This window comes from Vicia villosa, linkage group LG2, assembly GCF_029867415.1.
Source record: "Vicia villosa cultivar HV-30 ecotype Madison, WI linkage group LG2, Vvil1.0, whole genome shotgun sequence".
NCBI lineage: Eukaryota > Viridiplantae > Streptophyta > Magnoliopsida > Fabales > Fabaceae > Vicia > Vicia villosa.
In genome coordinates this window covers 51,175,548-51,187,560 of record NC_081181.1, presented here as the reverse complement: position 1 = coordinate 51,187,560, position 12,013 = coordinate 51,175,548, and the positions used below count along the sequence as shown (strand labels likewise).

The following is a 12,013-nucleotide window of genomic DNA, read 5'->3' as shown; positions in this document are numbered from 1 at the left end:
GATATCATTTGGTTGTCTGCTGAAGCATCAGGTGTGCTCGAAGCATATAAGAGTTTTTTGTATAAGTTCTGGTTATGCTAGCTTTCGACAGTCCATTTTAGATTGTGGTTTAGTAGCAGTTGTGGTGAGTAGGTTTGGTAGCAATTGTGGTCAGTAGGTTTAGTAGTAGAAGAATTATTTTTAAAACTTAATTTTGGTCTTTTCTAATATAACTTGATGCACATAATATTTGGCGTTGGAGTCACTAGCCATATGTTGACATGAGCTATAGATATTATACATAACAGTTCTTTCTCCATTTCTTGATAATGCACATAATATTTGCCTTTGGAGTCACTAGCCATATGTTGACTTGAGCTATAGATATTATACATATCATCTCTTTCTCCATTTCTTGATAATACTTTTATATTTCTAATGAAAAAGTTTATTTTGCTGTATATCCTTAATGCTTTTGTTATGTTAAATTATCTGTTAAATTATCTCTTGATGTTTTGCCTTCTGTTTACCTTAGAAAGAAGACGGTTGTCCACAAGACAACAACTACAGAACTACAAATGACAAAAGGCTTCACAGCACCCTGAAGAGAATTGGGGTGAATGTCACCCCTCAAATTAAGGAGGTCAATATCTATAAGGATCATGTTATCATCCAATTCTCAAAGCCAAAAAGTAATGATAGTCCATAATATTTCAAATTTGTATTTATATTATATAATTAGATATTTCAAATTTTTTGCTTCTGCATTGTCATGAAAACACACTGTGATTTTTAAAGTTTTTAAATAAATGCTTAACTTTTGGTTAATAACTATGAATTATTGAAGCTACGAAAGGAAGGGCTATTTTGTAAGTCATGTCAGCTGCAGACTTCTAGCTTTAGTTTAATAGCTTTATTCTTATTCAAGAAATGAAATGTCACAAAAGCCTAAGTTGTGCCTTCTCCTTCTTGTATGAAGTTATGTTGGTAAAAGCCTAAGAGCTATTCTACATGATTTGAACTTTTTCTTGGCCTTTCTTGATTGTTGTCACTAAAGTAATGATTATAATATATATTCTTAATATCCTGTAGGGGTTATTATGAATGATGCAGTTGTTCATTAGTTATGTAAACAAGTTGTAGCCCAAGTAATATTACTACATGTTTCATGTGTAATCCCACTTTCCTTATCTTTTTAATTGTTACTGACTCGAGTTTTTGGAAGTCGTGATATCACAAGCTAACTAACTTATTTTCAGTCTTTCCAGTAACTTAATTTTCTCACTAATTCTTGACGCTGGTTTGGGATTAAGCACAATATATGGACAGGAAGATGTGAAATTGTATTCGTGGAGCTGGCTAAAAATTAAATCAGTGGTGGATGAATCCCAAGGCCTGCGTTGGTATCATATTAGCTAATTCGATGTAGCTTTCAGTTTGATCTTTTTGTTAGGCTGGTACAGGTGAAGTCATGAGGCTGAATTTTCCATTCTGTTATCCACTCCAGTGCAATATGCGTTTTAACTTTTAAGTCATTAAGTTCATAACCATCTGTTGAACTTGATTAAACAGAGTTTGAACATTATTACTTATTAGCAGTGATTTAGGTGTTCTAACTATTTGTAGATTTGAGTTTTTTATAATTAAGATTTGTCACATTTATAATTGTGATTAGCAAAATTATGCTGATGGTTAATCACTTGTGGCACTTGATATATCTATTAACCAAGTCTAACACTTGATCGACCACATGTGAGCCGCGTTAACTCGTTTAAAATCTTTTTTCTTTATTTTTGCAGCTTGATCCATCTATTAAGGAAGCTTTCTATGTCGCATACATCAATATTTATGTATTTCATGATGCTTAAAAGTCTCCTGAGAAAAGTATTGAAAACATGAAAGTATGTTAATACTAATTCTTGCTGTTTTCTGCTGTAGTTGGAACAATAAGCTTGATGGTTATAAACTGAAGTATAATTTAATTTAAGTACACTGTTATGGATTATTAAGTTATAATTTGGAATATTCAGTGGTTAAATATCACTACATTGCTATTGCATTAGACGTGTCTTGAGGTTGGTTTGATTTTGTGAATCTACATGCTGAAAGTAGTTGGCTGCATCATTATCTAACAATGGTGTTAAATAGGGGCTATAACAGTCTTTTAGCTTGATAGAATTTAAACAAAACACAATTGATCAGCGTAGGAATTTTTTCCCCAATTGCCACACCCTTGAAATGAAATTCCCCAATTTCCACAAGTTGAAATAAAATTCCCGGATTGCCACACCTTGTGACCATGTCTTCAAATGAAATGGAGTAATGGCGGGTCCCCTCTGACTTGTGAAGCATGTCGCCAAATCAATTGGAGACATGGTGGGCCCCCTCTGTCTCCGGAGTAAAGATATTTTTTTTCGTTTTTATTAATTAATTTCGTTTTTATTAATCAATTTGGGTCGTCAATGATTATTTATTTGTATGAAATGGAATGCATGAAATTTTGTATTAATATTATTAAGTTTAAATCAATTTAATAATATTTGTTTTTAAATTACTATTCCCTCCGGTCTCATATATAAGCAAATTTACGAAAAAAACTCACCATTTAAGAAGAGTGTCTTAGTGCATTTAATTCTTACACTCTTTTTAACTTTACCCCTATTTGTTGATTTGGAAATCATTGCCAACATTAAAATGTAAAAAATTATAGGCATATATTTGGTATAGTGACATTGAATGTAATAATTATAGATTTTTTTTGCTTATATTTAAAACCTTAGATTTTTTTTTTTTTGCTTATATTTGAGACCAGATGGAGTACATTGTTATTTATTATTTATACTAAATTGTATTAATATTGTTATTATGTTTAAAAAAAATTATTTTATTGGAGAACAATAGGATGGTGGTCAGAAAAGTCCACACGGGGAAAAACCTTAACAAAACCCTGTGGGAACTGAAGCCTCCAATTATCGTTGCTAAGAACGCGATCCAACCTTTCATAGATTCGCCCTCCACCGTGAAAGATTGGCCCTTTCCATGTGAAGCGATGCCCAACCGAATCCAGATCCAAGAGATTGCAAGCATCTATTCGATCCTTAAACAAATCACACCTTCTTTTAGAGACCGGGGCTCCTCCTTTCGTCTCAGAACTCTTGAGGATGTCATTAAAGTCTCCTCCCACAATCCAGCTCTGATTATTGTGTCGCGAAAGCTGTAACGATTCTTCCCACAATTCTGTTCGGCCACTACTCCTGGGACTGGCGTAGACGGGAGTAAAGAAAAACTCCTCCCCGCTATCGAGGTTGAGTCTCAGGTGGAGAAACTGAAAGTGACGCTTCAGAAGTTCCACCTTGACTTTACTAGAATTCCACGCCAAAGCAATACCACCTGCGTAACCCTGGACTTCAGACCCAATTAGACTATCAAATCCCAGAATTTTAAAAATCTTAGCTAAATTAGCTGGATTCGTACGAGTCTCCAGAATCACCACAATACTTGGCTTGACATTCTGCAAATATTGATAACAAACTCTTCTGGAAGCTTTGCTAGCAGCACCCCTACAGTTCTACATCATAATTTTATGAATAAATGTACCTATCATGGAGACAATTACTGAAAATCTTGCTCACCGCTAACCATTTGTACCGGTGTCTCTTCCACCATTTCAATATCAGAGACATCTTTCTCCATCTCGCTTCTTGCTTCATCCTTGTCGTTTCTTTTCCCACTACCATCACTTGATACTGCTGCATCTGGAGGTTTCTTTGGAGAGGCTAACTCAACTTGGCTGGATGTGAGACTATGGACCTCATCCAAAATAAGTTGGGCATTAGACTGTTGCGGCCCAATATTAGGAAGAGGGAAATCGGGCCTTTTAACTGGCCCAATAGAATTGGATTGAAGGGGGCTCTACAAAATTTTTTCGCCCAAGGATAAACCAACCACCCCACCCACGATTCCCTCATTCTCCATAAGTTTCTCATAGGCTGCTTTAGACTTTCCAAAAAGTCCTACTTTCTTTCCTTCTTTACTGATCCCACGTGTCACTTGTGTAACTACTTTTTTTGCTAGACGTTTCTTTTCCTTCCGTTTTGTTCGTGGCCCGAGCGTGTTAAGAGATTGAGAATCTCCAATTATGGAAATTATTTCCTCCCCATCATTAACTTCCAAGTCATTGTCGCCAACATCGGGAATTTCCATAGCGGGAGTATTATCATTAAGAACAATAAATCTGGACCCCTTGGTTTTGTCTCCTCCATTAATGCCATTGAAATCTACCGGAATTCCTCCGGTTGCTATTCCGGCCACCTTCCTCACGAAGTCTTTAATCTCAGGTTGCTTATTTTTCTTATTTCTTCGGATTTTCTGAACCACCACCCATGGGCCGTCTGCTTTAATCTCATTATTCCCATCTGTACCTTCTTTGGACGACTGCTTCCGCTGTTGCCCATCTAAACATGGTTCCTGCCTAACATTCACTTCACCGCAATCCTCCTTGTTATGACCAAAACGGCCGCACGACAGACAAAATAGATGGAGGCCCTCATACTCTATTTTGTAGTGTCGTCCTTTAATAGCAAACATGGCCAGCAAAGGCTTGGTGAGATCCACTTGCACACACAGTCTAGTATATTTACCACGTTTAATGCTTAGAGTATTCCTATCAACTTTAACTGTTGATCCAATTCTGTTGCCAATGAAAGCCAAGACTCGCGCATCATAGTATTCAAGGGGGAGGCCCGAGATTCTAACCCAAACTGCTATTTGTTCAATTGCATCACTTGATGGGAAGAAATTGGGTTTCCACTCTCTAACTGAAAGATAATGATCATAGATCAGCCAAGGCCCTTCCATAAGTGCCACATACTGATCATCATCACTTGTGAAGGAGACAGTGGAATAGTCGTTTCCTAGATCAACGATACTTAGAGTTCCATGTCTTGCCCATATCTGATTCAAACGGTTTTCCAGAGCTTTATATCCAATACGCTTCCCCAACATTTTAACTATCACTCCCTTCCTCCAAGGCCCCGCGATCCTCTCCTCTGCTTTCTCAGATAAAATGATTTCTGGGCATTCATAATCACCAATAGTGTGTTCCGTTATTCTCATCTCCCCGCTTAAATCTGTGTTTAAGACGTCAGTCACTGCACGATCAGATCGTTGTTTTGACATTGATGATGAGCCCATCAAAAGCTCCTTGAAAGAGGTCACCTGCTTCGCTCCAGCTTGCACGTCCCCTCCTCCTTCATTATCACCATCTAAACCTTTCCCTTTGAACTTCTTGGTGCTTCTCTCTTGTGGATCTTCTTTGTCATCACTTCGTTGACCAGGTTGGACAAACCCTAGCAGAGGGTTCATCGCTTCTCAAATAAATACGATGCTAATATAGGGTTATATTTACTCCAGGAGTAAGTTATTATAACTTACTCCAAATCTAGACCATTGATTTTTTTCAATCTAGTGGTTAAAAATAATAAGTAATTAAATGTGGAGAGAGAAAACTATTACTTATTATTTTTAACCATTAGATTGAGAAGAATCAATGGTCTAGATTTGGAGTAAGTTATAATAACTTACTCCTGAAGTAAATACAACCCTCCTCATATATATATATATATATATATATATATATATATATATATATATATATATATATATATATATATATATATAATAAAAACAAAAAAAAACCTTTACTCCATCTCATTTGGAGACATGCTCTCAAAAGTCAAAGGGAGCCCACCATGTCTCCAATTGATTTGGCGACATGCTTCACAAGTTAGAGGGGACCCACCATTACTCCATTTCATTTAGCGACATGGTCACAAAGTGTGGAAATCTGAGAATTTCATTTCAACTTGTGGCATTTGAGGAATTTCATTTCAGGGGTGTGACAAGTGGGGAAAAAATTCTCAACGTAGCTTGATTTCCTAATAGTTATTAGTACCCAATATTGTGAAATAGCAGTTGTGGCAACACTCTAGCACCGCAGCGTATGTGGATTTGAACAAAGTACTATTTTCAATGTATACTTTTGTACTTTTTAATACTATTTTCATAATACTTTAGCATAATACTATTGTCATAAATACTATTTTGAGTATGTACTGTTGTTAAATACTTTTGCATTCCAGCACTGCGGAAACACTATTGTCATAATACTTTTAAACATTCATTGATCCTACATATATACCATGATCTATATATTCCACTTAAATAGCATAAAGGTTGATAGATTCCAATCTTATTTATGCCTAAAGACAAGGCTCTGTTTGGTAAGACATGTTTTCGAGCTTATAGCTTATGTCTTATGTCTTATAAGTTCATATTATAATTTAGACTCGTTTGGTAACGGTCTTTTCATCAGGAGCTTATAGCTTATTTTACTAACTTATAGCTTATTTTTCAGATGCTATTTCAAATAGCATTTTAGCTTATGTCTTATAGCTTATTATTTTTTCTTCCTTTTTTATCCTTATTATTTTAATTAATATCCATTTTTAACTCTTATAATTTATTTTAATTTAAAATAAAATAATTATATATTAAATATCTTTTATGTTATTTTACATTTATAAATTAATTGAACCGCTAATTTTACCAAACACTTCAATTAGCTTATAAGCTATCAGTCTCAATCATCCGCTATAAGCTATAAGCCATCAGCCATCAGCCATCAGTCATAAACTATAAGCTATTAGCTAGCTTATCTATCAACCGTTATTTTTACTAAATAGACCCTAGGCATAGAGAATTAAATGGTTGTAGTCAATATGGATTAACTGATGTACCAGCCATGTATGATAACATGTTATGAAAGTGCCTATTCTAGCAGTAAAAAATAGTTGTTTACTTATTTAATAAAATTTCCATTTGATAGCATGGCAAAAAGCTAATTCCATCGTATAGATTTATTTAACAACAATTTTTATCTAATGGCTTTGAATAGGGGATTAAAATCAGAGTGGTTTACTATCATTAGTTTTTTTAATATTTATATTCAATCACATGTTTAATTCATATTTGATAGTTTTTAAAAATAAAATAAAATTGAAGATCAAGTATTTCTAAATATATGCAACAACAATATTTTATATTATTATAATTATAGTTTAATATAAGTAATAAATTGTTATCAATTTTCAAGTTATTTAAATTATGAAAGAACTTTTTCTATGTAAGTATAATGTTTTATTGTTTTGAGATGAAAAAAATTAAGAGAAAGATGATATAAACTTTCTATCACGGGCACTATTATCACAATACCTATTTTGTTGAAGTGATCGTGCTTAATTTTTTATTATCAGTAAATATTCAAAAAATATTTGTAAATATTTATAGTTATTAGTCATATTGGATTGTTGGTAATTTGCTACATATTTATTTTTAAACATGTGCAATTATTAGTAATTTTATAATAACAATTATATATCAAAACAACAACCAAACCTTATCAAATAATTTTAAGATATGAATAAACCTACCGTGCAGACGTACGAGTCTTCTACTAAAAGTATACTTATTACCTTCTGTTGGGAGGTGGCTGTTTTTGGTGTTGATTTTACCTTATGGTGCAGAAATACACTGTTGTATTAACTCTGGTTTCTCCTAGCATGCCTTGTGCTAGTGAGTTCCTCTTTTATTTTAATTTATTTTGCTTCTTAAAAAAAAATAATAAGAAAACTATCTTAAAAATAGCTTAATTTTATTCTACAAAACCACTAAACTACTACCTCTCTGTCTTCTTCTCTAAATCTAAAAATCTCAAAAACACAAACATAAAGTACAACGATTAAAAAACAAACCAATCAATCAATCCAACAAAAATTTCTAAACATTGATATCGCAATTAAATTATTAATTGATTGAGTTTCAGCTTACCTTGATTTGGAACCTAAGATGAGAGAGAGTGAAGAGAATGGTATATAATATGAGCTTATTATAAAGCTTTAACTCAATCACAATTTTTTAAAGTTTTAATTCAATCATAATTTTTTACCCAGTTAGAGACGTGGGACATGCATTGATTTTTTAATTTTTAAATTTAATTAATTAACACTATTATTTGTCATTTTTAAGGAGGTAATGAGAATCTGGGTACTTAGTGGGATATTTGACCTTTTTAAGGAGGTAATGAGAAGGTGAGCATCTAATAAATGGATTATTTTGTATCAAACAATTTTATAACTTCTCACCGAAACGTAGGTTACATAACTTTTTTTTTTTAAATGGGAAGCTATAAAATAATTTAATATGGTGACTAGTTATTAAAAGTTAATGGAATTTTTTTATTTTTTTTTTGTAAGCAAGATATATTATATGGAACAAAAGTTCACAAAGTCAAGATTACAAAAAAGAGGAGCAAGATACAAAGGAAAATTACCCACCAATTGGAACCTAAGATAAGTAAAACAATGGGTTTTTGTCAAACTCATAAAAATTACAATTGGTACGGGGAATATTCCCGATAAACAACCATCTCCAAACAAGAATCTTGCAACTCCAAACAACATCCCTAGAACTCCACACCCAATTCTTAAAAATAACCCCATTCCTACCAAGCCAAATACTCCACACAATTGCCAACCACACAACACCTACCTTACCCTTGTTAACTTTCTTCAATTTACAAAAAGATCTCCAAATCCAATAACTCTCCTTAAAATCCGGCTTTTTATAATCAACCAAGCCTATCCAATTTGCCATTTCTTTCCACACATCATCCGAATTATGGCACTCAAAGAAAAGATGGACGGGAGATTCAAAACCAACATCACATAAAGAACATAGAGGATTAGAAGAAGATGGAAAAATACCTCTATTCATAAGCAAGACTTTTGTAGGAATCCTATGCTTGAAACAACGCCATCCAAATGCTTTGACTTTTAACGGAATATCGCCCTTCCAAACATAAGGAGTCACAAAATCAAAACAATTAGGCGGCCCAAAAGACAAATTAGAATTTTCCATGATACTATAAAGAGAGGAAACGGAAAAAGAGCCTTCTTCCGACGGATCCCACACAACACGGTCCTTCCCACCAATCGCGACCGGATTACAAGAATTCAACAAAGCTCTCATCTTGACCTCCTCATTCCCCAAAATCGAAGGTATAAAGGGAATTCCCAAATCATTCCACACCCACACCTCCCCTATCCAAGCTCCCATACAAGCTACCGAAACATCCTGTAAAAGAGAAATATCAAATAAAAGCGGAAATAAATCCTTTAAAATACCTTCCTTCAACCATTTAGAATGCCAAAAAGGAATAGAGAAACCATCGCCGATCCGGAAAGAAATATTATCCACAAAAACACCAACGGGCATTCTCTTCTCTAAAGATAAAATATCCGACCACCACACCGAATTCGAGCCATTACTCTCAACCTTACCTCCTTCAATAGCCATCCTAAGATTAATATCACCGTAGCGAGCCTTTAACATCCTATACCAAATAGAATTAGAATCCTCCAAAATACGCCATTTCCACTTTGAAAGGAGAGCCAAATTGAATTCTTCGAGTCTCTTAATACCAAGACCCCCCTTGTCCTTATTAAGACAAACCTCCTTCCAACCCACCCAATGAACTTTTTTCCTCTCCTCCACCCCTCCCCAAAGGAAATTGCTTTGGATAGAATTAATCTCCCTAATAACCTTTTTCGGTGCCAAATAAAAGGAGAAAGTAAATATAGGTAAACTACCTAACACCGAGTTCAAAAGAGTTAACCTTCCACCGAAACTAAGGTACCTACCTTTCCACGAACTTAACCGCCTCTTAATGTTTTCTACCAACGGGCTCCAAAACTTAATCCTTCTAGGATTAGAACCAACCCGAATACCTAAGAAAGAAAACTCCTTATCTTCCCTCTTGCAAGAAAGAAAAGAAGTAGCCACATCCAAAAAACGAGAATTAATATTTACTCCAATGAGCTTGCTCTTATTGAAATTAATCCCGAGACCCGACACCATCTCGAAACCTCTTAAGACCGCTTTAATAGCCCATAAATGCTTCCAACTACCGTCGCCAACCAAAATAGTGTCATCCGCAAATTGAAGTATGTCAACAAAACATCCCCCTTTTACGTTAACACCAACAAAGTCCCCGTTTAGCACCGCTTTATCCACCAAAAGTTTTAGCCCCTCCGCCACTAAAACAAAAAGAAAGGGTGATAGAGGGTCTCCTTGTCTAAGCCCCCTTTCAACCTTGAACTCATTAGTAGGGCTACCATTAACGAGAACGGACATATTACTAGAGAAAATCAACACTTCCATCCACCTAATCCATAGCTCCCCAAACCCCATCCTTTTCAACATAAATCTAAGGAAATTCCAACTAACCTTGTCATAGGCCTTCTCAAAATCCACTTTAAAGAGAAGACAATCTTTGCCTTCCTTCGAAGAAAAATCCAACAATTCATTAGCTACAAGAACCCCATCAAGCAATTGCCTACCCGGAACGAAGGCACTTTGACACGGAGAAACTATAGAATGCAACACCTTTTTAATCCTACCGGCCAAGACTTTAGAAATAATTTTGTAAATACATCCAACCAAGCAAATAGGTCTAAAATCATCTAATCCCAAAGGATTGGAAGATTTCGGAATAAGAGATAGAAAAGATGAAGTAATAGACTTTGAAAGAGCTCCACCCAAATAAAGGGCCCTAAAACAATTCATAAAGTCCTTCTTAAGAAAATACCAACACTTCTTCACAAAAAGAAGAGAAAAACCATCCGGGCCCGGACTTTTCGATCCATCACAACTCCAAACCGCTTCCTTAACTTCCTCCTCCGAAAAAGGTAGCTCAAGAGAAGCACTATCTACCATGGATAAAACCTTAATCGGGACATTAGCTAGCTCCGGTCTTCTAACATTATCCTCACGAAACTTACTATCAAAGTGACGTCTCACTTCTTCTTTAACCTCCTCCACACCATCAATAATACCTCTAGGTGTGGAAATAAAACTAATATGCTTCCTCCTCCTCCTTTCTTTCATGACACTATGAAAATATCTACTATTAGCATCACCATCATTAAGCCACTTCAACCTAGACTTTTGAATAAGCATATTCTCTTTAATTCTAAGATTCAACCATATTCTACTATTAGCATTTCTTCTTACCTCTTGAATATCATCATCCATCACGTCGCAATCATCCGCCTTATTCAACTCTCTAACCCCTTCCTCCACTTCTAAATCAAACTTACCAAACACCGTTGTATTCCACCATCTAAGCTTGTCCTTAATGATACGAAGTTTTTCTTTTAGGACAAAGTCACCTCTCCCTCTAACATTAATCGCCTTCCATTCAACCTCCACAAAATGCAAGAACTCCTTGTTACTAAACCATTCATTATTAAATTTAAATGGTTTAGGGCCCCAATCTTCCTTATCCACCACCAACCACACCGGGCAATGATCCGACACATCCCTTTGACCAATTAGTTGACCCACTATTTTCCAAGAAGAGATAAGATTACTTTCTATAAGAAAACGGTCCAACCTACTTTTTGTTTTTCCATCCCCGCTAAACCAACTAAACTTTTTCCCTTTACAAGGGACATCAACCAAACCACACCTATCAATAAAGTTTGAGAACTCCCCCCATTCCGTTCTTTGCGAATGCAAAGAGCGACCCACTCTTTCACTACTTTTTTTTATAGCATTAAAATCACCTCCAATTAACCAATCTCCATCATTAAATTTAATTTTCAACTTCACCAAATCCTCCCAAAGAATGCGCTTTGAAGACAAAGAACAAGCCGCATAAATATTAACAAGATACAAGAATTTATTCTTCCAACTAACCTTAATGCCCAAAAAGCCTTTGCCTCGGAAACTAAAAACGACCGAGACGGAACTAGCCTTCCAAAGGGCAAGAATACCTCCCGACCGACCCTCGGCATTCGAAAAAGAAAAATCAACGTCCGAGTTTCCCCAAAAATTCCTAGCCACCACCTCCGATAAAGAACTCAATTTAGTCTCTTGAATAAAAAAGACATCCGCTTTGCCTTTTTGAATAATA

The 12,013-nt window shown here is 35.1% G+C and overlaps 1 protein-coding gene across 1 annotated transcript; it reads right to left on the bottom strand.

Annotated features, from left to right (window-relative positions):
* Positions 1-2,863: 2,863 nt before the first annotated feature.
* Positions 2,864-5,343, bottom strand: LOC131649052 (uncharacterized). The gene is made up of 3 exons (XM_058918799.1): positions 3,937-5,343; positions 3,619-3,891; positions 2,864-3,547 (listed from the first exon to the last, which is right to left on the bottom strand). Exons 1-3 carry the CDS (start codon positions 5,341-5,343, stop codon positions 2,864-2,866), a joined length of 2,364 nt encoding a protein of 787 aa, XP_058774782.1.
* Positions 5,344-12,013: the final 6,670 nt, after the last annotated feature.